The 26,173-nt window shown below is 42.3% G+C and overlaps 2 protein-coding genes across 3 annotated transcripts in view; one reads left to right on the top strand and one right to left on the bottom strand.

Annotated features, from left to right (window-relative positions):
- CACNA2D3 (calcium voltage-gated channel auxiliary subunit alpha2delta 3) overlaps nucleotides 1–26,173 on the bottom strand; it is an 861,794-nt gene that overhangs the window by 137,231 nt on the left and 698,390 nt on the right. The gene's annotated exons all lie outside the window — the stretch shown is intronic.
- On the top strand, nucleotides 6,758–16,623 carry LRTM1 (leucine rich repeat transmembrane protein 1). The gene is made up of 3 exons (XM_037040696.1): nucleotides 6,758–7,293; nucleotides 9,883–10,482; nucleotides 16,069–16,623. The coding sequence occupies exons 1-3, from the start codon at nucleotides 7,287–7,289 to the stop codon at nucleotides 16,500–16,502; spliced, it is 1,041 nt and encodes a 346-aa protein (XP_036896591.1). The 5' UTR covers nucleotides 6,758–7,286; the 3' UTR covers nucleotides 16,503–16,623.

The raw sequence follows: 26,173 nt of genomic DNA, 5'->3' as shown, positions 1-26,173 counted from the left end.
GGGCCTCCTACCAAGGAGGCACCGACTAGAGGAAAGTTCGGTAGGCACATCTTTAAAAATAACAGTACAAGCACAGAGAAGGTGGTTCAATATGGGATTCCTGGTTTAAATGAAGTGATGAGAACATTACTGTTGCCCCCAAATGGGCAGCTGACCTTCCAACCTGGGATGGAGCTGCATCAAAGTCACTGTGGGACCTTTATTTTGCTAACAGACATTCCACATGACGGCTCAGTCACATGACAACAAGAGCCAACTTTCTTTTGTTTGTAGAACTATTTTGATGAAAAGCAGAGATATGTAAAGTACAAATTCACGTAGATTGCAGTCTATTCTAGACAAGTACATATTCACATGCATGTTTTTTTTTTAATCCAAAAAGATGGTGAACTCTTTTACACAAGCAAAATATCCCTTTGCATTTAACTAGCTTGTTTGGGGTACAAACAGATCAGTGCAAATAGAATACAACCTAAGAGCCTAGCTGACACACATCATACCAACACAATGATAAAGAATAGACCAGTTATTGTATGTTGCTATGTACAGAGACATTATTTTTGCTAAGATTCTTGTATAAAAATATTGTTTAGCACCCCCCTGCTAATCTGAGAGCTTTACCAGTCTTCCTTTGTACAGATGATTAAACTGAAGATCAGAGAGCTTAAGTAATTTATTCAAAGTCACACAGCCAGTAAATGTTGGAGGCAGCATTTGAACCTGGATGGTTTCACTTCAGATTTCATGCTTTTATATCAGAGACACTGTTCTGAAATGAAATGGTGGGACAGATGAAGGCTGGAATAACAAAAAGGATTCCTAAAGTTCAGGATCTATACTTGGTGGGTTAGAAAGTCAATCCTGCTTGTGATAATTGTATTTTTCAGAACATTTTAAAGCTCGATGTATCAAAGAAATAACATAGAGCAAACTTTAAAGAAAGGCAAAGCACAGATTTATTATTGGATCACAACATACATGCACCAAGCTATAACTTGAAAATATGAGAAACACATTGTCATTCATTTCAGAAACTAAACTATCATGTTATAATAAAAGTACAAAAGCAAACAAAGATTCACCAAGAACTGCCCAAAACATTCATTTTATGTATAACATGAGTAAACAATCAAACATGAATTTGATTCCAATTTATATTTGGGGGCAGGGACAAAAGTAGTCAAAAGATCTAAGGAAAATGAGTCAGTGTGAGGCCTTGGCCAGGCTTCCTAAGCTGGCCATGTTTCTTGATCCTTTTGTTTCTTTCATTAGCTTAATATCAAGCAGCATCTGTCTATGTTTACTCCACCGGCTGCATGAGCTCACTAATTACCTTTAATCATACTTATCTGAATGCATCTTTATCTTCATACACATCCTGTATGCCGACAAACTAAGTGCTGGAAGGCTGAGGTTGGGAAAAATTGGAATGGGAAGTCTACACTTCCTCTAACCTATACCAAAAAAAAAAAAAGTATCTAAGTCGGCCTCTGCTACCAGCCAAAGGATTTCGGAGACTCAGCTCAGGAGAGTTGGACAGTGTCAGTGTCCAACAAAGTTATATGCAATCTTTTCATGGTAACAGGTTCAAAGTGATGACATGATCAGCACAGAATTTCAAATAGCAGCCTACAAACTAGTAAGTCCTTTGAAGACCAAGAGCCAAGGTGCTGTGTCTTTTCTAATTCCCACAGCATCTAGCTCACACCTGGGCTGCATGGACAAGTGGATGTTGAAAAACAGTCTCATACTCTCTGGACACTGTCTTAGTTTTAAGGAGGTTGAAGACACACTCCACTAATTTTATCAGGTATCTTGAGGCCAAGTACAGAGACTTTAAGTTCTACAGTCATGTAAAGTGATTTGAATCACCATAGTTAGCTCTCAGACGTGAGTTTTTACCTTAGCAAAGGGGTAAGCGAGAATGAGGAGGTGCACACACCCTCCCCACCTTCTCACTACAGAAATCATAGGGCAGCCTTGAGTCTCCACTGAACTAACTGCTCAGAAGGAAAGTGTGTTCCCGTCAGTTAGCTAGAGCTTCCAGATAATTGAAGTTACATCTTACTGTCACAAAGAATGAATTTTATTTTAGAAAAAGGACCTCAAGACATAAAATATAAAACTATAGGTTCCCTGAATATTGTACCTAACATGGGTACTCATAATCCATGTGTTTACAATAAATATGCTGAAGACTTTGGAAAGTTACTTAATTTTTCTATGTCTGCTTGTCATCCATTCATTCAGCATTTATTTAATGAACTTACTATATGGTATTGTAGAAACAATGGGAAAAAATATAAGAAACCATCATAAACTTACAGACTAATGAACAGCACTTAGCTAGACTACATTTCACAGACTCCCTTGCAGTTAGATATGGTCATGTGATTTAATTCTGGCCAACGAAATGTAAGCAGGTAGAAGGGATAAATACCATCTCCAGGCCTGGCCCAGGCCTGATCCCATCTTCTTCCCCCCTCAGCCTGCTGATAGAAGGACTCTGAGAACCATGAGGAGGACAAAGCAACAAGATGGAAGGAGCCGGGTTCATGAATGACTGCATGGAGCCTGGGCCTCATCAACCTGAACTGCACTGTGTTAAAGGCAATAATAAATAAGCTGTTGTTATGCTAAGCCACTGAGATTTGGGGTTTATTTGTTATAACAGTAACATTACTTTAACTAATACAAATCCTTAACAATGTCTGGCCCACTGCAAGCACTAAATAATGATATGATTTACATTTAAAACAAATTCCTACTTTTCTTGCCATATGTTTTATACGACCAAAGAGAGAAGGAAGGAAGGAAGGAAAGAAGGAAGAAAGGAAGGAAGGAAGGAAGGAAGGAAGGAAATGACACTGAGGCCTTTTAAATAGCTCTTTCTAAATTTTGTACCTGGGTGCCACTTGTTCATCCCTAACTCCTAGGGAAATACCATATTTCCTCCACAACCAAATAACATTTCTGCTTGGATCTGTGGTGCCAAAGGCTTCCTTCCTACAATCCCAGGCTGCAGCTCTCACGCGGCGTGGCTGCCTCCCTTGAATTGCATCATCACAGCACCTGCTTTGGATGGGGGCCCACTGACAGGAATGGGGGAGCACTTTGCCAGAATTTTACCAAAGCAGATGATCAAACTGGAAGAAACATTCATATGCATTGTATGGTTTGGTCACATGCCGAGATCACTTGGCAGAGAAAGACAGATGTCACTTTTAGGGCTAATCCTTGTGGAGTGAGAGGAGGTAAACTGTAGCAATGCTAATGTAACTATATAACTCAGAAAGTCACTGGAAAACAAGTCATCTCAAATCGTCCAGTAAACAAAATAACCTCTACTTGCTAATTAACAAAAGCCAGCTTTTCTTCCTTGTGTTTTTAAAATTATAGCTGGAATACGTGTTTGTTGTAGCAAGTTGAATATGCAGAGGTGGAAACATAAAAATTTAATTTTCCTTTCTTCTTCTAAATTATCCCTGCCCCCCTGGGTGACCAAGGTATTTTATCTTCAGACAAACCAATGCACATTTTTTAGGGCTATAACCCCACCAGTGACTCTTTTTTCCCCAACACAAATGGGATTGCACAATATGCATCCCCATTCAAATTGCTTTATTTAACCTAACAACTTATTCTGAGTATCCTCCCAGGTTAGTATTTTTAACACTAACACATTCTTTAAAAATAGCTGTATAATATTACCTGGGAGAAAAAGCTTTTTGCTGAATTTTAAGACCTAATTAATTTTAAGAGTTAATAATCGCTGATTTTTTTGGAGGGAAGTGAAATGTTAAATAGACGGTTTATATTAGGAAACATTCTGACTAACAAAGTGCATGAGCAAGGTACAAAAAATATATGTGTATATAATATACATATGTATTAGAAATATACAGAAGCTAGGAAATTCTTGAAATCTCAGTGTGATGGTAACAACAATCTTTGAGGGTGTTTCTTCAGAAACACCGCAAGTTTCTGCATGGGGAACTAGGTTCTTGACTAGGTCTTGGTACCAGAAGCACCTCTGGGGTGTGGCTTGGCCCAACCTGATATTTGGCATCTGTCTTTGGTCACTCTTATGTGTGCAACACTGACTTGCACTTCTGAGATCTGGTTCACTGAGAGAGGGAGGGAGGGAGCGAGGGAGAGAAGATGCTGCAGGCTTTAGCATGCTGATCACACACCCTACCTTTGTTCTCTGGGCTGAGGTCAGATGGAATAAATCATTCAGCTTCTGCATTCAAAGTCCTTCACTGTCTGAGTGTGCACTGCCCATTTTAAAATCAATAGTTAGAGTCAGCAGGAGCAAAAGAGAACCAGAGAACTCCTTTGAGCAGTAAGTCACTGCTCCCAGGAACCCATCCATAGCTGTGGGGATTTTCTGAGTGTTCCCAGGGTATTTACATTTTAGGTGGGAGCAATCAACCCAGACTCTTTGAGGTCCAAGAACACACCCTGCTAATGAGAAATGCCACTTTGATCATTTGCTTTGCAGGACTCTACCAGATATATATCACTTAACATATATCACTTGATCCTTTCTGGATCCTATGAGGTAGGTATTTTCTGTATCCTACAGATGAGGAACTGAGGCTCAGAGAGATTCTGTGGTTTGCCCAAGGACACACAGTTTTAGGGGATAGGCAGCATGAAAGTGTGCATCCTTACTTAGCCACCCGTCCGGCCTCAACTGCAGATGCCCCTGACTGTCTGAAGTTACCTGCAGGTGTCTTGGACTCCTACACCAGCTGTGCCATCAGTATGTTCATTGTTTTCAGGATTCTGAGTCCTCAATATATGGCCCTAGTTGGGCCCTGCAGAACATGCCTAAAAAGTTCTGCTATAACCCAAAGAGACGCTCAAGTTCTGTTTGTTCAACACCCCCTAAAGTCTAAATACAGGGACTTTCAACTTTACTCAGGCATTCTGACCATAGTGACAAACCTTTACATGTAACAGGGCCATAAAGATCATCCTACTCAGATTCTCCATGGTATAGATGAGGAGGAAGATGATGGACATGTCCAGCTGGGTGGAAGAAGTTGGGGATGGGGACCGGCGATGGTGGGGCAGTGACAGCAAGGGCAACAGAATGAGCCAGAGCAGGGTTTACAAACTATGGCCTATGGGGTAATCCAGCCTCCCACTTGTTTTTGTAGATATGGTCTTATTGGAGCACAGGCACATGCTTTCTTATGAATCGTCTGTTGCTGGCTTCTCACTACATTTGAGTGGAGTGGTTATGACAAAGACTGTAACATACTCCATTACTATCAAGCCCTTTACAAAAAATGTTTGTTAACCCCTGGAAAAGACAGAGGCTCACACGTTGATATGTGTTATTGGGAACTTTCTAATTCTTACAGTGAGCGTTAAGTTCACAGGTGTTTGTTATATTATGATCAATTAATTACTGAAGGCTACATATGGGCCATCCATAGTCATGGATCGTCAAGGAATGATTATTAGTAAGTTCTCTGCACCTGAAAATAGACCAGATGGTGTGGAGGAAAGGAGGAAGGATGAAACCATTTAGCCCTTGTTGAGATTTAAATGGCTCCCTGTTTCCTACACCTGTCTTCCCCCCATTGTCTCTCCCATGCTCAACGATGTGGGAGGAAAAAAGATGGCAGCCGAGTAAAGCAGATTTTTCAGGAAGGGGCACGATGAGTACACTGGGTTCTCTGGGACACAATGGGCTTGGCCAAAGAAGGATCCCAAAGAACAGGCTATGAAGGACAGTCACCATCCAATTTCTCAGCTTCATTCACAAAGGGCCCCTTCCCTTGGTAGCACCAGAGTGGCCTGAAGGGCCAGGGCTCTGGCTCCTTTGTCAGGACCTCCCTCCACCAGTCAAGTCAAGGTCAGCGTTTGAAAGCCAGCAGCATGAAGGTCCTGGGAAACATTCTCCTGGGCACTTGTGAACATGTGTTAAGGCACTCTGGGCCATGACATGTATTGCTTTATTTAACTCTGGAACAATCTTGTCAAGCGAGGACCCCTATTATCCCATTACTCTCTGAGGCTTTCAGGTTCCTAGGGTGCAAGTCACTTGCCCAGAGACATGGAGCTGGTGCATGAAGAAGCCAGATTTAAATCCAGACTCACCTGCTTCCAAGTCCCACACTCAGCTGCCCTATTATCCTGTCTGAGGCCAGGGAGTCCACACCGCCTTAAGAAAAGCACGGTTTTCCTTCCACAAGTAGTCACTGGCCACACAGCGCATCCAGCATGTCGAAGGGCAGCTCTAGGCATCCCCAGCACAGCAAATGTCAGGGGATTTGCACATTCAAAGACATGTTTCAGTCCCCAGGGGGAAAGTTCCCAACAGCTTCAATTAGAGAACAGTCACAGTTCACTGACGCCCGACGCTCACAGGGACAGCTTTATGGTTTTATATGTGGAAAATCAGGGAAATGGTGAAAGATTGAGAAGTATTTCCAAAGTCACATGAACCAAAAGGTCAATTCAATGGCGGTGGAAGGGGGGAGGAGGAGGAGGAGGGGGAAGCAAAGAAGCAGCTGAGAAGTATTTGTGGCACCAGGGAGAATAGACTGCGATGTCCGCTAAAGGGAACCATGGTTATGAATTTCAGGGCATCAAGGCCCTGTCAACACAGCTAATCCCCATGGAAGTTGGCTGAATAAGCCTTCGATGACCAAACAAGTGCACTGTGGAAGCCATGTCAGCCTCCAGCAGGCCAATTTGTCCTCATATTACACACTCTGCTGGCTCTGTTGCTAGACCCCTAGCTCCAGGGTCCACGGTAAGCCTCCCCCAACCCGCCGAGGGTTGACACAGCACGGTTACTAAGTCAACAGAATTCAGAAGCCACAGCCGGATTAAGAAGGCAGTTTTATTTTGGTGCCCTGGACTTCAAGCAGATTAAATAATCAAAAAGCCTGAGCCGGCGGGGTCATGTTTGAATGCTACAGCTGTTCACCGGAGTTTGACAAACGTTCTTTCTGTGGCTCGTCATCTGAATGGGAAAGGCAGGGATGATCCTGGGAGGCCAACACTGTCAGAAAGAAGAGGGGCACTGTCAAAAGATCCTCTCACGGAAAACAATCCCGGCCAGATGGAGGCAAGGCAAGGACTGCTTAAATAAGCGGTCTCCTGAAAGCCACCACTGTTTTCGGCATTGAAGGAAAGCACAAGCAGGATTCAGAAAAGGCGAATGAAAGGCTGGACTCCTTTGCCATGACCTCTGTTTGCTGATCTGCCAACTAATAAAGGTGTGCTGTGGGTCCAACACGGAAGCCTGCAGAGACTCAGTCATGAAAGGTGAGCCATGATGAAGCCCCTCACCCCTGAGAAAATTCCCTAAGAAAGGAATGGGATCCCCCCCCAAAAGGTGTGTGTGGGAAACCTATATCCAGGTTGTCTTTCTTCAAAGACCAAACAGATAAAGAATGTCTGTGATGGGAGAAGTTATGCTTGTGCCAAGATGGGTCAGAGGCAGGGCATGTGGATAAATGTACCCAGCCATGATCACATATGCATTTGGCATGTCACCAGCCATTTCATACAAAACACCTTGTTTCAAGTTGGAGTTCATAGATCACGCCCCTTTGGAGGAGGTAGATTGGGACAAAAGAAAGAATGAACGAACTGGCTGCAGTCTCAGGGACAAGCCTTTCATCAGTAGATTAGTGGATTCTGTGGGAAATGTTCTCTCAGTGAAGATTTGATTTCTTACACTAATGAATGCTTGAGATCCACAGCTAAAGTGTAAGTGTGTAAGTGTATCTCTGGTGAGAAGATGTCTGGCTTTGAAAGAAGTCATTTCGCTTATTTGTAAAATTATAGAAAATAAAGGAAGGATTTTCCTCTTTTATATTTTGGAAGAGGGAAGGGAACTCTGATGTTCTGAATCCCCAGAGGGAAACTGAACAGAGCAGGACCTCCCTCAGAAGGCTCCCTGAACGTTTTTCCCGTCGCCCCAAAGCACTGTTCACACCAGTAGAACATTCAGGGAACAGGCTCCAGTGCATTTTAGTACCTGCATTTGACTGACCCTAGTGAAGGCCAGAAACAAACAAGTGAGTAAACCTCTTTCAAGAGTTTTTATGTGTAGATAATTACCTTGAATTTTCCATATTATTATGTGAACTTGTGAATTCCTCTCCCAATTGGACAAAATGTCATTGACATTGCTGGCCATATTTTGAAATTCAAGTCTCTGGGGAAAAAAAGGAGGGAGTGATATAGCTACTCTGGAGAATGATCTAGAACTGTCTAAAAAAACTCACCATCTTGTCTGAACCTTGCAAGGAGGCTCCTGTTGATTCTAGACACCCTCTTCCACACTTCCTCACCGCCAAGTTCCCCACAGCCAAGGAGCTCTGTGCAAGAATGCTCTTTGCAGTATCATTTATAATTAACAAAAACTTTAGCAACTCAAATGCTCATAAGTAAGGGAATAGCTAAATAATAAATGACATGGACTCACCACGAAATATTGCACAGTAGTTAAAAGAAATGAATTAGCACTCTATGTATCCACATGGATAGATCAGTTTTGAGTGAATAGAATAAATTGCAGAATAAAACATACTAATTATATATATATGTAGGTTTTTAAAAACCACTATAAAAATAGTATTGTGAATGTATGTGTGTTTGTAGGTAGAAGTATTTGACAGGCAGTGATAGGCAGAACCCTGATAGGTTCTGGAAGCAGACCGCCTGGGTTCCAATCATGACTCTACCATTTACATACATGTAATCCTGGGCGAGTGATTTAAAGCTACCCTTGAAGCTATTCTCTGTGCCTCAGTTTCCTCACCTTCGAAATAAAGATACTAGCAGAACAAGGTTTAAAAGGTTATGAGGATTAAATTAGTTTTTATATTATAGATCAATAATGAAACCAGTCTATATATCTATAAAGCAGTCAGAATGGTGCCTGGCTCAAAACACATGCTGTATGGTTATTTCCTATTGTTGTTGTTATTAAAGCCTGTTTTAAAAAGCCTAGTGGGATACATCAGTGTGGTGGGTGCAGGGGGGGAGTTCACGTCAGAAAGCATGGCTCCTGTGCTAATCAAGGGGAGCTCAACTGTATCAGCAATTCATAGTTTCTTTGACTTAAAAGAAAAAAGAAAAAAGAGTAGGACAACCCATAAATGATTGTATTGTAGCAACATGGGTGCTTATTATATTATCCTTAATGTATCTCTGTAGTTTTACAGAATTCTTGAATAAGAGGGGACAGCATCATTTGTGGGATAGCACACCTGCAATGGTGAACATCAGTATATAGGAATGCTTTAGACCTGCCCTAGGGCACCCATGAGACCTTTGCATTTAAATCAATTAAAGTTAAATGGGAGTAACAGTCCATTTTCTGGACTACATTTCAGAGCCCAGTAGCCACACGCAGCCAGCGGCTACCATACTGGACATCAGATACAGACGGTTTCCATCACTACAGAAAGTTCTAATGGACTGTATTGATCTGGAACATACTTTTCAGAAATCTGACTATCTAAACTCCCCATCACTCTTCCCTACTTCTGGCCCAGAAAATTTTGCTGTTCCCTACAAAGGCATGTGCCTCAGAAAGAGTTTTTTCACCTTTCTATTCAATATCCTGAAGTTTTCCATCTTTCAATTTCTTAGCCACTGAAAAAGTATCTTTTCCGAGGTTTCTGACACTGTTAACACAGAGGCTGCAACAGTTACTGACTCAGTCTAGGCCAGCTCTGGGAAAGATGATGAACAATAGAATTTCTCCTTCAGAACCTCTCCCCCAGGGTGTGGAAGGGGGTAGCTGGCTCAGAATCGCATTACCTGTGATTTCAAAGGGGAAGAAAGGAGTGTGCCACTTACAAACTGGTTCCTATCTCCATTGCTTTCTGTTTGTCATAGGTGAACTGCTCCTGCTTCCAAGTGTGATTTTCCTGCTCCGGATGGTGTGCGGCTGTCCGGAGAAGTGCCACTGTCACACTGCCTCAAATTCCGTAGACTGCAGCCAGCAAGGTCTGGCGGAAATTCCTCCCAATTTGCCTCCTCAGACTCTAACGCTGCATTTACAAGATAACCAGATACACCAACTTCCTGCTTTCGCATTTAGGTCAGTACCACAGCTCAGGACCTTGAACTTGCGCAACAATTCCCTTTCAAACCTGGCCCCTGGAGCTTTCCATGGACTTCAGCACTTGCAGGTCTTAAACCTAACCCAGAACTCCCTGCATTCCCTTGAAAGCAGACATTTCCACTCCCTCTCACAGCTGAGGGAGCTTGACTTGTCATCCAACAACATCAGTAACCTTCCCACCTCGCTGCGGGGTGAGCGTTGGGAGAACCTAACTGTATTTGCGGTCCAACAAAACCAGCTTCAGCAGCTGGATCGAGGGATCCTGGAATCCATGCCCAGTGTGAAGCTTTTATTTCTCAAGGACAACCTCTGGAAATGCAATTGCCACTTGCTTGGTCTTAAACTCTGGCTGGAGAAATTTATCTATAAAGGTCAGTAACGTCTGTTTGGAAACCTCCACCTGTGTGTCAGTAGGGCGAAGCTCATCTGTTCTCTGCATTAGAAAGCACATTGAGGAGTGTGTAACACGCCAGCATAATTTTGTTTTTTCACATTGACATCATTTCACAGTGTGGAAAAAGAAGCAAGCAAGTCATTAAAGGGTATATAAATTCGGGTATTTAAATTCACCTACAAATATGGTTCATGGAGATAACTTTCCACTTTTTGAATGACAACAACATTAAATTATTTATCTGGAAATTGTAGGCTCTTAAGAAGGAGGGAAATTCGATCTCCATCTGAATAATGGCTAAATTCCGAAGTGGCATCAAATTCTGTCTCCAGTATGATCCACTTGGGGCATGGTATCTCTCCTCGCAACTCGCCTCCTTCTCTATCTGCCTTTACCCCTTTGACAGCTACAAAGTTTCCCTAAGATTATCCTTCTGCCCTAGCAAGTACGAGTTTTTGAAGTTAGACACAATAGGGAGCCTTCTCTAAGGTTACCACTTCTTTAACCAGATGTCAAATCAAAGCAAGAGATCCTAGAATATTAAATATGAGGGGCTCCGGGAATCACCCAGGAGTCAGCAAACAATAGCCCAAGGGCCAAATCCTGCCCACCTCCTGTTTTGGTAAAGAAAGTTTTATTAGATCACATCAATGCCCATTTATTATGTATTCTTTGTGACTGATTATCAATACAAGGGTATACTTCAATGGTTTTGATATATATGGCAAAGCTTAAACTATTAACTATCTGGTCCTTTATAGAAAAGTTTGCCAACCCCTTCTAACTCAATACTACATTGTTATTGATGAGAAATGGAAGCACAGAGAGGTTCAGCGATTGGCCCAAGATGACAGAGTAAAATTCAGATGAGAACAGAATGAATGGGTTTTGAGTCTTGGCCCTACGTCCTTTCCTCTACATCACAGTGGTTCACTCATTCATTGCTGTATCTGAGTGCCTCTTACATGCCAGCCACTTTTCTAGGCACTGAGAAAAGGTCATTCAACAAGAAAACCCCTATAGCCACAAAGGTGGCATTCTGATGGTAAAAACAGATGTCGAATAAGGTAAATATCCACGCTCAGAAAGCAATTTGTGCTAGGAAAAGACTGAGGCAGGGGAAGGGGAGATGGGGTGATAGGAAGGGGGTTCCACTTCAGACAGGAAGGCCAGGGAAGACCTTTCCAAAAAGATGACATGGGCAAGCAGAATCTGGGCAGGAGGAAAGAGCCATGAGACAATTGAGGGAAAGAACAGGCCTGACAGGACAGTAAGCTTGGCTTGACTGAAGAACAAGAGAGTGCATTGGGCAAAGAAAGGGAGAGAAATAGCAGACGGAGATAAGGCAGTGCAAGCACTCAGGGGCCCTGTCGTGTAGGAAGGTACAGAGCAGGGTGAAACATTTGGATTTTATTTTAGGTGAGGTCAAAATCTCTTGCCTTTTACTTAGCGGAACAATATGATCTGATTACGATTTAAGAGGTCACTCTGTTGACTCTAGGGACAGCTAACCAGACCAGATACTGCCAACTAAGGAGGGGAATGAGGAGAGAGTAATTTCATTCACCCGGGAAAGAGATCATAGGGGCCCAAATCTGGGTGCTGAGAAGGGATCAAACACTGGCAGCTATTTGAAATACTGAACTGATAGAAACTGCTGATAGGTTGGACTGGGAGGTAAAGAAAAGACAGTAATTATGGAAAGTTCAAATTTTTTGTCCTGCAGGAGTAACTGGATAAACGATGAGGATTGCTGATCAGGGGCAGACTTCGGGGTGGAGGGAGGGGAAAGTGGGCAAGTGTGCGTGTGAGGTGGTAAATAAGACTTCAGTTTGGGGAAGGTCAAGGTTGAGATGGCCATTTCACATCATGGGGAGCTGTTGGGTTGGTGGATGGGAGTGTGAGCCTATAATTCAGGAGGATAGCAGAGCTGCACATACGAACCAGCAGAGTCCGGAGGGTGGCAGCAGCTACACAGGAGGAAGCGAGCTGGAGCACAACGTGTGTTCAAGGACACAACGTTGAGTTGAGAATCCCTCTCAACAGTATGAGACGGCGTATCACTACACAGCTAATCCTGAAGTTGACCTACCACGAGGGCTATATTCTGTGGCAAAAATCTTTCTTACAAGAGGTTGTAGATAAAACTTTACATCTCTAGGTGAAGGGTCTTCAGCTATTGTGTTCTAGACTAAATGGTAAGCATAAGCCAACCCATCATAAAAATAGTTTTCATCAAAGAAGATTTCTTGACCAAAAAAAAAAATAGTTCCTAGGCCCAGCACACTAGAAGGAACATAGAATGGAGTGGAGCTCCCTGTACTAGTAGCAAACTCACTGGTGACCTTTGGGCAGCCATGCCCACCACCGGCTCTGGGGGTCACTAGGTGGACACTGACAGTGTAAAGCTAAGGAGTTCCTTGAACCTGTCCTGCTCCTCAGATTCCTGACTCGCTCAGTTCAATGCTCCCTCCCGCAGAGCTGTCCAGCACAGACAACAGCCTTTCTGTGGAAGGCAAAACTGATCTGGAATCACAAAAACTGGGTGGCCCAAAATAACTAGGAAAAGAACCCAAACAGATGCTAAATGTAGGAGACAATCTGACTACTGATGTGTTGACTCAAGGCAAAATAAGGGACTCAGTATTGGCCAAGACCTCATTTACAACATGACACATAAACAGATAGAAACCCTGGCAGTATTAGTAAGGACAGGCTACCTCAGTGATGTACAAAATAAAAAACACTCATGTCAGACTCCAGGGGAACTGGGGTCTATGCAGTCATTCAGGGACTTAAGCCCCTTCCAGCTTTTGACATTGCCAATGTGACCTCATGGCCACTATGGTTAACACCAAATGGGAACAAAGTACTTGGAGGATTAAGGGAGCTTTGTGGCCTAGAAGTGACATTCACTGGTTCCAGTGGCCAGAACTGTCACGTGGTCCCAACCTGACCACAAAGGGTGGAGAAATTTCATCTTCCTGTGGGCCCAAGAGCTGAAACACATGCTTTGGTGAATACTTAATAGTGTTTCCTCCACAAAAACATGGGCACAGATTTTGTAATTAGTATTCCTCTCTCTCCATTCATAAGTAACAAGTCATCTCTATGCTAATAGCTAACTGTATCAAACATTTATTTGGGGCTCGGTATTGTGCTAAATACTTGACATTATCCAACTGAGTCTCTGTGAGGTGAACTTCATTATTTCCCCCTCCCACTTCCCCAATGGGCAAAGGTACAGAATGGCCAAGTAATTTTCTTAGCATCGCACAGCAAAGAAATGGTCAGACTCAATATTTAAATCAAATTTCTTCTAAGACAGTGGTTAAGAACTACTAGTGGCCAGATGGGGGGATAATGAGTGCTTTGCAAGCCAGAGCCTCTTGCTTTGTCAAGCTTCCATGAATCTAGAAGGGTGTGGGACTCTCAACTATCATCAGCAGACTTGCCTTCTGAGGTGGAAGGCTGGGAGGTCAATCCAGGTTGAAGACACAGCTGCACAGGAGACCATGGAGCTCTTGGTGGCCACAACTCCTGCCTTCCAGCCATGTCCCAGGCTCTAGTCTGTGCATTTCCTCATCCCTGGGTCCCAAGGCCATGCCTCCCACTCTACCATTAAGCAGCAGGAAGCTTGGAACTGCAGAAAGACAGTGCTTACGCCCGGAGCAACTGGGTGACCCACCCTAGTCTTGGAATAACCTAGCTGACAGGACTGCTGGTAACTCCGGGAGGTGGGCTTTCCTCCCCTGGTGGAAGTCTCGGTGCTCTTTGGCCGGGCTGAGTGTCAATACTTCATTTCTGTCTCTCTGGCCTTCCAACAAGCTCCAGGGCGCAGCATAAAATGGTCCATGAAGCAGGGGCCCTTCACCATGGCGCAGTCTGGCGGCACCCTGGGCTCCTCTGGAGCAGCCATCCCGCACCTCGGGCCCCTTGCACGGCAGTTTAGAAAAAGAGAAAATTCCCCTGTAATTTTTTTTTGCTTTAGGGTTGAGGCTCTTGCCTTAGGAGATCACTGAAGAAGCCAGGAAGGGCCCAAGAGCTAGCAGTTTCAGATTCAGTTACAAGCAGTAGTAGCAAAAAAGGAGCGAGGTGAATTTTGCCATAGCCATTAACCCCAATATGACCTGGGACAGATAACCCCTGCACCGCAGAACAGCCCCAACTACTAATGGGGCCACATGGAACTCTGTGTATAAGGCTCAGGTAGAGTGGATGTAAAGGCACGCCCCAAACTCTGCAGTGCTACGCAAAGCAAGAGAGGGTTCAACTAACACTGAAGTGAAGACCTCCCGCTCATGCCTTTCTGCTATTATTTCATGGTTCGCCTAACAATACGTACAAAGAATCTCCAATCTAACTTGGCTACACAACAATCTAACTTGGCTACGAGTGGCGCCAGGCTCCACAGCCATCCTGGGGTCCAAGTTTATGGCAGCCAAGGTCACAGGGGTTGGACTCTGCCCAGGCAAAGGACTTTACTGAGGATCTTTGTGTTAGCTTGGCTGACCTCAGGACACTCCAGAAAGGAGAAAATAGAGAGAGGAGGAAGTAGAAACAGACACTGAGCACAGTGGGAAAAACTGGGATCAAGGGAGTGAACTGGGTGTGGATAAGGTTCTGTCCACTTTTGACCTGGGTGACCTTGGACAAGAAATACCCACCATAGCAGGGTTGGCAGGATAAATCTAACAGTGCTTTATAAACTATCAAGTTGGATACAAATATGATGTTTTTAATGGCAAAAATCTAGTCAGAGAAGTTTATTTGCCTGAGGTCAAAGAGTAAATTGGTGGTCAAACTTGGCCAGGACAGAATCTGTCAGCCCGGTGCTCTTTCTCGAAAATAATCAGTAGGTACCCAGATCCTCCCCATGGTTCACATACCGCAGGAAATCAATTGCCTTACGGAGAATAGAAACTGGGCCCAATAATACATTGGAAAGTTCAGTACTCAAAGTACTAAATGGTTTAAGGCCTGAGACAAGTTAATTGTCCTTAATCCCATGAATTTAGCTAATATTATTCCCAAATCTTCAGATATGCAAGACACTCAAAGACCATGTCCTCCCATTTAGCATCACTGAAGAGCACTGCTAGTCACATAGGGTCTTTGTAACTAACACATAACATCACAATAAAGGATGTTTGTTTTATTTTATTTTATTTCATCTTATTTGTTTTACATTTCCAATGGGAACTTAGTACAATAGGTTTTCTTGTATAGGAGGTCCATTAGGGGTGTGAGAGCCCTCAGGTGGGCCTCAGTGCCCCTTCTTGTCAGCTTTTGAATCGCTTTTGCCTCAGCATTTTTAAGGTAAAGTGACGGGGCTTTCAATGAATTCTTGGTCATACATAATTGTCAATTTTGTGTGTGGCATTTTTAGCATCTGGCCAATTTAGAAATCCTAAAATCATAAAATATGGTTGTTAAGTTCTTTGACACCAGAAAAATAAAAGGTGCTTTATAAATTACATCTGCCTAAATTTTACAGACTGAGGATTTTGGAATTCAGTTGTATCACACTCTATGATCATCCTCTGCTTTTGTTTTTTTAAAGGGGGAGTAACGGACAGTATTATCTGTGCATCGCCGGACACCTGGAAGGGAAAGGACCTCCTTAAAATCCCTCATGAGCTGTACCAGCCCTGCCCTTTCCCTTCCCCAGATCTGGAGTCCTCGCAGGTGCAGCAGCCGGCTTCTGCCCACTGGGCTGTCTCGAGGCCTCCTGAGAGCCACAGCGTGGAGGAGCGAGACCACTCTGAGTGTGAGCTCAAACCCAAGCCCAGGCCGGCTAATCTGCGTCACGCCGTGGTCACTGTTATCATCACTGGGGTTGGGTGTGGGATCCTGTTTCTCATGATGTTGGTGGCTGCCATCTACGGCTGCACCTATGCAGCTATCACAGCCCAGTACCGTGGGGGACCCTTGGCTCAAACCGATGAGCCCGAGAAGACAGAAGGAAAAGAGTTGTTTGACAGCTCACCAGCATGAGGACTTTCATCTCAAACATGAATTATCACTCTAGGCCAGAAGACCATGTCTGAGCAGGGCCAATATGTTCACTGTTACTGCTGCCTCATTTTGCCTTTTGCAAAAGTAAAAAAAAAAAAAAAAAAAAGGTGTGTCTGTAAAAAATAAATATTCCTGGGAAGAAATTTACGTTGAGATTTTTAAAATACCATAATGAAATAGAGTTGATACTTGTGTTCTGTGCTGGGGAAGTTATTGGAATTATCCTATGTGGGAGAAGGCCATGCACAGAGAAAAGGGGATACCATCTCTTTAAGATACTCTTCCCTGCATTAAGTTACTTTTCCAGAGCACAGCAATTCAAACACGTGTGCCAGTCAGCATTCCTGGGAGCTTTATGGTCCACTGGAAAATTGCCCAATTGTGAGTGCCTGGGAAGAAGCTGGTGATCTTACCCAAGGGGCACTGAATGCCTCTATAATTCAAGTTCATGCTAGATTGGTAATACTTTTAGATGTTGTGTATGTTATATATTTAATGGGAGCGTCTGTTGGTCGGGAATTTCATAGCTTGCCACAAGAGTCAGATTATATTTAATTTTCTAAATCAGAAAACCATTTGGGGCTTTCTCGGCCACAGAGGAAGAGGAGGGTTTCATGTCTGGATAATGGGACTCAGGCCTGGGGTCTGGAGAAGTTTTTTGATGCAAGGGTAAGTAACATATAAACAAACACAAAGAAGACGGGGAGCCAGAATTCGGGGCACATACTATTGAAAGGCTATATCCAGCAGGCGATTGGAACCTTCCATTTATAACTCACAGCAGGAATAAATTTAGGGTGGGCTGGGAGTGAGATAATGGCTTGTGTGTATCTGCATCTACAGCCACAGTGCACAGAGTGCACGGACTCGTACAACCACACCCACACGTAAACACACACAGAGCAATCAGTTTACCCACTAATGAAACGCAGCCGTGGCAGGGTGGGAGCCAGCAGCTGTTGACCACCACCCAGATTGTCTACTCAACACTCTGAGAGAGGAAGTAGGAAGGAAGTCTGAAGAGAGTGGGAATTATCAAGAGACTAGAGATACGTGGCAGCAGCCATCCTGAACAGTATTTAGGCCGTGGTTTAAAAAAAATCAGGTGTGGCTTGCTTTGCTACACAGACACGGTCCTGAAGAGTTGCATGCAAAGTGAATTTCTGTAAATTGAATCATCATTTTAATGCAGTGGGGGAGCTCACTATTTAAAGGAACCTTTCATGGAATCTTTCTGTAATGACAATAATTGGCTCCAGATTTATGCATTTTGTAAATTTGCATTTTCTCATGCCAGGTTTTCTTAAAGCGGAATCTACCTGCTCTCTCACAATGCCCTGTCTCATACTTAGTCACCCGTTAGTATTGAAATCACTTTACTCAGAAGAGTTAAGGACATGTCAAAAGAAGACATTGGCAAGTATAGAGCAAGCTATTCCTCTAGAGGCCTTAACAGACATTGCTCATCAATCCCAGCACTCTTCCCAGCTGAGCCTCAATGCACCACAGATGCCTTCTTAAGACAGCTCTGTAGGCAACCAGAACTAATCGACCGAAGTTGGTTCAAAGAATAAAACACATTTGCCATTCAGGGTATAGGCTCTACGTTCACTTCACAGGACATGTAAAAATTAGGCTGAGTCCTAAGTCAGTAGTCTATTCCCTGACCTGAAATGTGAATGGGAGGTCTGCACATGCAGGAGAATTGTCTCCATCTGATGTGGCCAGAGCTTTGCCCAACAGTGTACGGGGCCGAGGAAAACAGACGATGAACCTACCACAGCCTACCCTGCCGGGCATATGCCAACATGCCCCTAATCATCCCAGAGGCCATCTACCCCTGCCCACAGTGCTTTACAACCAGTGTGGGCCCCCCACACACCCACAAACTAATGATGGGCCATCTTTTTGGACCAGCAATTTTGCTAAATGATTTTTCTAGGAGCAAAGTATAAACTTTGATGTTCATTTTTCTTGAATATTAAAATAAACCTGGATACGTTAAATAGTAGGTTGAAAAATTAGCATGGATTCTAAGATCAAAAAGAGATGCCAGAGAAAGCCATCCGTTCCATCCTGGTCCTGGTACCTCCTTTCCGCTCTGTCTGGTGCGCCCTGGCAGTGGCCAAGGCTGAGCACCCGGTCTAAGGATACAGTGAACAATGTTTCTGCCCCTTGCCCTGGACTGTGAGTCCATAGCCAAAAAAGCAATATGAGAAAGGAAGTTTAGATCTTTTTATATGTCATCCCCACCTCACCAAATGTTTCCAGAGCTCGCACTACATACCAGGCATAGTGAGAGGCATTCTCATGAGCATTTGTCATGTAATCCTGGCAACTACCCTGTGAGATGTTCGAACAGATATTACATAAGCTGGGAAGTACTGAGGCCAATAATGCATGCTTCCTCTAGCTACTGTGATTTCAGACCGTCAGTGAACAGGTCTCTGCCAGTGGTTCGGTGACACTGAAGGTCAGCCCCGCCCCTGCCCACGGTGATCACATGAGAGCATCCACTGCGCCACAGAAAACCCTGAACGTGGCTAGAGCCTTCACTCACCAACACCCATGTCCTATAAGGTTTCCGGGTATGGATGAACTCAGGCAAATAGATTCCTGCTTTATAAATAGTCCTTACGGAAAATGGTACATATGTATATTCAGATTTCTATCTTTTGCCTACAATCACCACAAACAGCAGTTGGCAATGAAAATAATTACTTACCCTGAAATGTCAACAGCTTTTCAGCACAGAAAAAATATAAATCAAATTGTTTAGATTAACAAATACAGAGTTATCATTTGTTAATATGAGAAATGAAATGTTTTAACCATAAAAAACATCGCAGATGAAAGACCCAATTTGCAGGGTATTCTGAGAGAACCACAAATTATCTTTCACAACCACTGCAGCTCATGAGGGGTAATTTGCAAACGCCTCACAGATTACTTTCAGCTGTTTGTTGCTGCTGTCTTGTCATATTCATAGATTCCCCAATAAAAATGGCCTTCCATCAGGAGTCTTGTGGAGGGTACATGGTGAACAGAAATCACATTTAGTGTTGATCATTTCTGGGAAAACCATCTAAAATGTAATTAATTTTTTCACCATATTTACTAGACCAGTATGACTATAGACTGGTGATTTTTGCCTTGGCAGAAGTCACAGATTCACAAGATCAGGACCCCGTGGGTACTTGTAGCTGCCTGAAGGGAGGACTACATGGAGGGAGTATGAAGAATGCCCATGCCACAGAGATTGTAGAGGAAGAAGATGTAGTGTCAAATTGATACCTGAAAAGCTTTTAAAATTAAGGCGGATGTCCCTGCCCCTACAGAGAGAATCTTCTGCTTAAGAGGATGAAATGTCAATGGACAACTGGGTGTTCTATCTTCCCCTTGGAAAACTGGAAGACTGAAAAGTGATTCACAGTATTTCCTCCTGAAGATCCATGAAAATCCAGTCCCATTATGTGAGTTAAGAAAGCTACCCCAGAAATAAGACACTCTTGGTCTCAGATCCTAAATATCAAAGGAAGTGGCTAAAGCAATATCTAAAAGAATCTATCTGTAGCATGCATCAATATAATGAAACCACTGTTATAAAGCTATAACTTTTTGTTGCAGATCAAGAAATAAATGTTTCCAATTTGGCCAAAGCCACCAGCATGTCCATTGCTAAATGCTACTAGAGAGTATCCTACCAGCAAATGATATGCAACCCCACGCGGCGTCACTGGGTTGTGAGTTATGTGTGCAACTTCAGGGAACTATCCTGTTTTCCCCTCTGATGAAAATGCTTTACTTTTTAATGCTCAAATTTGTTCAAATTGCAATGAGGTCTCAGAGAAACCCTCATCCCATTCAGGAAAGCAGCTTCATAACCCACCAGTCTCCCTTTTGGTTCTTGACTGGGGTATCCTTACCTACTTTTCACTCTGATGACACTGAACATTCATTTGGGTGAACAAGATGCCACATATTTACAAAGGACCATCAAGAAGACCCAGAAAAGAGCCAGAGGATTGAAAACTGGGGAGGTCCTTGGAAAGCATTTAGTCTATGTCAGGTAAATTTCAGAATACCTGTGACTAACCTCCTACCCACTTCAGACATTGCTAATAGATTACAGAAAACATATCTACTGAGCTCAGCTGAGGGCTCAGAATCCTTTTTTTAAAGACTCTATTTATTTTAGAGAGAGGGGAAGTGCTGGAGAAAGAGAGAGAGAGAGAGAATTATCTATGTGTGAGAGAAACATTGATTGGTTGTCTCCTGCGTACCCCCAATCAGCAACGTAGCCCACAACCCAGGCATGTGCACTGACCAGGAATCAAACCAACAACCCTTTGTTTGGGGGGGACAATGCTCAACCCACTGAGCCACATCAGTCAGGGAGGGCTCAGAACCCTTTTAAGACTGTTTTCTACATATCCATTCCTAACCAACTGAAGTCGACACATGAGATTAAACCTACTTGCTACCCTCATATAGTCCCATGTTTTTATTTTATAATTGCTAAATAGAAGCATAGAAAAGAAAAGAAACTTTCCTGAAGTAACACCAATAATTAATTTCAGGACTGATATATGAAGTTGCAAAAGCATGGGGTTAGAATGGACTCTTCAGTCCAGCTCCCACCCCCATTCTTCATTCATTCTGCATCAACCACAATATCAAGACTATAACATTATTATATTAATTATTTGGATGAGGACCATTATAGTGCCACCATCAACATTTACTGAGCACACAATTGTGTGCCCGTTGGTTTCCAAGCACAATACTTTTACTTTCTCTAATCCTCTACTGATCAAAACAAGTAGGCATTTTACTGTCACATTACAGATGAAAAGACACTATCACTGGGTTTGGGTCATTTGTTCAAGGCACACCACCAGTAAGTAGTGGACTAGGAATTTGGATGCAGGCCACCCCAAGGCCAAACTCTCTGAGCACTTCTCAGAATGTAACAGGTTTGAAGAAGTCAGAGCTGGAGTCTTTCCCTGGCATAGCCAGCTCTTGAAACATAGCAGAGAAAAGAAATCCAACCACCAACCAGCACGCCACTGCCAGAGCTCTGGTCCCACCAACACCCAGAAAGTAGCACAAAAAGCCAAGGCAAAATAGAAAAATGAGGGTTTTTCTACCACTGTGACTCTGCTTGGCTGGAAAAGATGTTCTGAGATGGAAGGGAAAGAACCTCAGCTGTACCACCTTGTAGCTATAATATTTGAGAAAATTATTAAATAGACACTGGCTAATAAGTAGTGTTTCCCGTGGAAATCATCATGAATACATGGAAAAGGAAAAAAATATGAGCATACTAGAAATTAGAAATACTGGCCAATGATATCCAAGTCTCCAACAGGAATGCCCACTGCCCAGGCAAAGACGTAACCTTCAGTGGGATGGAAACGAAGGGAATAATACTCTAAACTCCTCACCTGATGCTGCCATTCCTTCCTCCAAGACACAGGACTTCAAAAAACAGAGGGAACCCATTTCCTCCTACATATTGAGGGTGTGAGGATATTTAACTCCCACAACACCTGGCATCAAGACACTCAAGGGGAAGTCATTTACCCTGTTTATTGAAAAATATCCCATATTTTAACAATGACTAAAATTAAGAAAGACATCTAAGTTGGAGCCACCTAAAATATACTTAAGGGGAAAAAAAAAGAAGGAAGAAAGGCAACATTGCCCCTAAGATGCAGAAAAAAACATTTTTAAAGCTGCTGGTTGGATTTGGTGTATATTATACCCATTCATATTCCCTTGGCAAAATCATGTGATATGACTAAGTTCAGAGGCAACGAGGCACAGAAGCACACAGCCCATCAGGAAGGTGCTGTGAGCGACACGGCAATGCGCAAGGACATGCAATGCCCCACAAGGAAGGAAGGAGTAAATAGCTGCAGATAATCATAAAAGAATAATAAAATAATGATGACTAGTGGTAGTAAATGATGAGCAAATACAAATGCATATGTAAATGATAAATGAATAAAATACACCACAGTCAGCATCAGAAGTACAAAAGAAACACTTCAACATATTGAATCAATGAAACTGGATACATACTCTGAAATACTCACTCCCAAAATACAGAAGGGGAAAAATAGAGAGATGAAAATAATAGGTGATAGAAACAAAGGGGTAAAATGACATTTTTGAGACAACTAGGAATTTAAAGACTGACTAGGTAATAGGTAGTTAGGAATTATTATTTTCAGGCAATGATATTGTTATATTAAAACCAAAAGAACTTCTTATCCTTTAAAAATGTGTACCAAGATATTTATGGATGGATGATTTAATGACCAAGATTTAATTTAAACTAATTTGGGTGGTGTGGAAGTGTGCTGGGGACTGAAGGGCACAATGGCCATGAAGTTGCTAGCTCCTGGAATTGAGTGAAGACGCATGGAGATTCTCTTTATGTTTTTGTCTATTTTTGAGTATATTCAATGTTACCCAAATAAACGTAAAAACTAACTTCAAGGTCTGTGGACTTATGAATAACTAGTTTACTAGAAATACCTACATCAGCAAGCCTGCCGAGGAAGAGTGGAGGGTGAGGATGTAAACAGAATTGGGACTTCAACTTGCAGTCTATTGCATCTGATAGGCCTATTTGAGAAGGAGAGAAGCTGTTGAGTAGTAAGCAAAGTGAGAGAGGTCTGGCTTGTCATTAAAATGCCACAAGTGACATGTAAAGCCTGGAGAGCAGATAGAAGGCACAGTTAGAGACCCTCAGAATCACAAACATGAACAATTAGGGACATGAGTGGAATCAGCAAAGGAGACCCAGGAGAGCTCAGCAGCCAGGTAAGCAATGCTTCAAGGAGAACATGATCAACATGGACAAGACCTGCTGACAGACCAAGAAAAAGAACATTTGAAGTTCAATTTCGGATTTGGTTATGTGGAAGTTATGGGTAGCCCTGATGAGAAATGTTTCACTGTGAATAAAACCTGATTGGAGTGAGTTCCAGAGAGAATGGAAGACAGGAAGTAGGGAAAGCATACAGCATAAAAGAGTGAGAAATACATAACACAAATAAAATAACATAGTAACAAAAAAAAATTTGGCTTAAAACCTGAATATACCAGCAAAAATCTGGAAGATGGTGGAAGAAGGCTAGTAAAGTAAAGGCATATAATATGATTGTGTCCTACATTTTCCAAGAGATTTGTATACTCTCATATGCCTGAGCCTGGTCACATGTAATTTGTCCTCGAAGGACAAATGACATCCAGATGCTAATCCTGACCTCATGCAGATCTTTTCACCCAGAGTAGAACCAGGAGTTCTTGGTGAGTATGAAATTTGGGAAGCTGTGGGAATAGAAAGCCTTTGATCAGTGCTGTCCCTTTCCCAGCACAGACTGACTAAAGCTTTTTCTATGAACAAGGAAGCCTACAGACTGACTGACAAAGCGTTTGTGCTCCTGATGCAATTGCTCATGCTCACCCCTTCCTTCCAGGGAACTAGCACAAAGGCTCACTAGTTCATTTATACTTTGCAGGCCTTTCACTTAGGATGAGTCATGTAGACTATGATCTTAACCAAGATCAAAATCCCAACAAGATCACCAGGGGATTTGCCTGGATGAAAGCACTTAAATAAATCCCCAAATCTCTCAGGAGCCATGTTAGGGAAAAAAAATCCCAGAAACTATTTTCCACCAAAGCATGTGAGGGCATTTCCAATGTTCTACCAAATATTATGCTGATTATACTGTTCAGAGATTTATAAACTAGAGTGCAGATTAAGTAAATCACTGTCTTGACTGACAATGAGAACATGTATTTTTAGAAAGCTTAGGATCTTAGATTGGGATTTCTGTGCAACCACACACACAAAAACATCAGGCACAACAGATGGACATCATCTGATATATGAAGCTCTGTCTTCAATATCTACTTATATAGCCTGTGACTTAAATATCCACTTCCCTTCTATAAGGGAAAAAGGTGGTGAAAGGAGTGAGCAAGTCAGCAGGGTTTTTTTTTAATGGACTGCGATGTATTTTCATCTAAAGCAGGGATTGGCAAACTTTTTTATATAAGGGGCTGGGTGCTATATATTTTTGGCTTTGTAGTCAACACAGTCTCTATCCAACTACCCAGCTCTGCTCCTTTTAGTAGGAGGAATCTATAGACAATGTAGGCATGACTTTGTATTTCAATAAAATGTTATTTACAAAAACAGTTGGAAGATATCTGACAAAGTACTTATATCCAGAATATATAAAAAACTCTTATCCTTCAACAATAAAGTGACAAATAAGTTAATTTAGATATATGCAAAAGGTCTGAATGTATAATTCTCCAATGAAGATATGCAAGTGGTCAAAAGCATATGAAAAGATGCTCAGCATAATTAGTCTTTACATAAGTGCAAATCACTTTACACCCACTAGAATGGCCAAAATGAAAAAGACAGACAATAACAAGTGTTGATGAAGATGTGGAAATATTGGACCCCTCATGCACTGCTGGTGGGAGTATAAAATACTGCAGCTACTTTGGAAAACAGCTTGACAGTTTGTCCAAATATCAAACACAGAATTATGCGACCCATCAATTCTACTCCTAGGTGTTTACCCAAGAGAAATGAAAACATATCCGCATAAAACTTGTACCTAAATGTTCACGTCAACATCATTAATAACAGCTAAAAAGTAGGAACAACCCGGATGTCTATCAACTGCTAAATGGATAAAAAAATTCTGCATATACATACAATAGAATATCATTTTAAAAACTATTGACACATGTTACAATTTTGATGGACCTTGAAAACAGTAAGGGAAGTGAAAGAAACTGATCGCAAAAGACTACATACTGTGTGACTTCATTTACCTGCAATGTTCAAAATAGGCAAACTCACGGGGACAGAAAGTAGAATTAATAGTGGTTTCCTGGGGCTGGGATGGGAAGTGGGATATTAAGAATGAGAATGTGTGTACAGGTGATTCTTTTTAAGGTGTTGAAAGTGTTCTAAAATTAGATAATGGTCATGGTTACATAGCTTTGTCAGTATACTAAATCCCAATGAACTATACACTTTAAATGAGTAAGTCTTATAGTATATAACATATATCTCAAGAAAACTGTAAATAAACAAAAATGATAAAACAGGTTGCAGCCTACAATTACAGATTCCCGTAACTATAGTTTGTCAACTCCTGTTTTGAGGCATAGGTGCATGAAGATGTGAGCTTCCAAGTTGTACTATGAAAGGTATCAAGATACTATGATGACATCCCTATGCACATTTTCACAGAGAATAGCACATAGCAATAAGCAGTGGCTAGTGAGTGGTGGTGGATGTAACATATAATTATTCTTAACAGCATAACAACATCAATAATAATTTGCTATAATAATAATAACCGTTACTGAGCCCTCAACTGTGAACATTTACCAATTACTTTATATGTACAAGTCTTTATATATATAAAACATAGTCATTATATCTCTCAACAGGAACCAAAGGGGTTCTAGCTTCCCTAAAGCTAGATTGAATCTGAGTGCAAGAAATATTCTCCTATTGGTTCATAATAAAACAAATATCAATCTTTAAAACTAGGCTGTTGGAAATCCAAAGCACCAATCAACCTCATGTTACAAACTTG

This window comes from Sturnira hondurensis, unplaced genomic scaffold (assembly GCF_014824575.4).
Source record: "Sturnira hondurensis isolate 20B ecotype Veracruz unplaced genomic scaffold, ASM1482457v3 Scaffold0002840, whole genome shotgun sequence".
Lineage (NCBI taxonomy): Eukaryota > Metazoa > Chordata > Mammalia > Chiroptera > Phyllostomidae > Sturnira > Sturnira hondurensis.
This window is presented reverse-complemented; position numbering and strand designations above follow the sequence as displayed.

Excerpts from the sequence above, each read along its gene's own strand:
- LRTM1 (XM_037040696.1), top strand. Across the intron at positions 10,483-16,068 it reads GGAGAAATTTATCTATAAAG|GGGGAGTAACGGACAGTATT; the intron begins GTCAGTAACGTC and ends GTTTTTTTAAAG.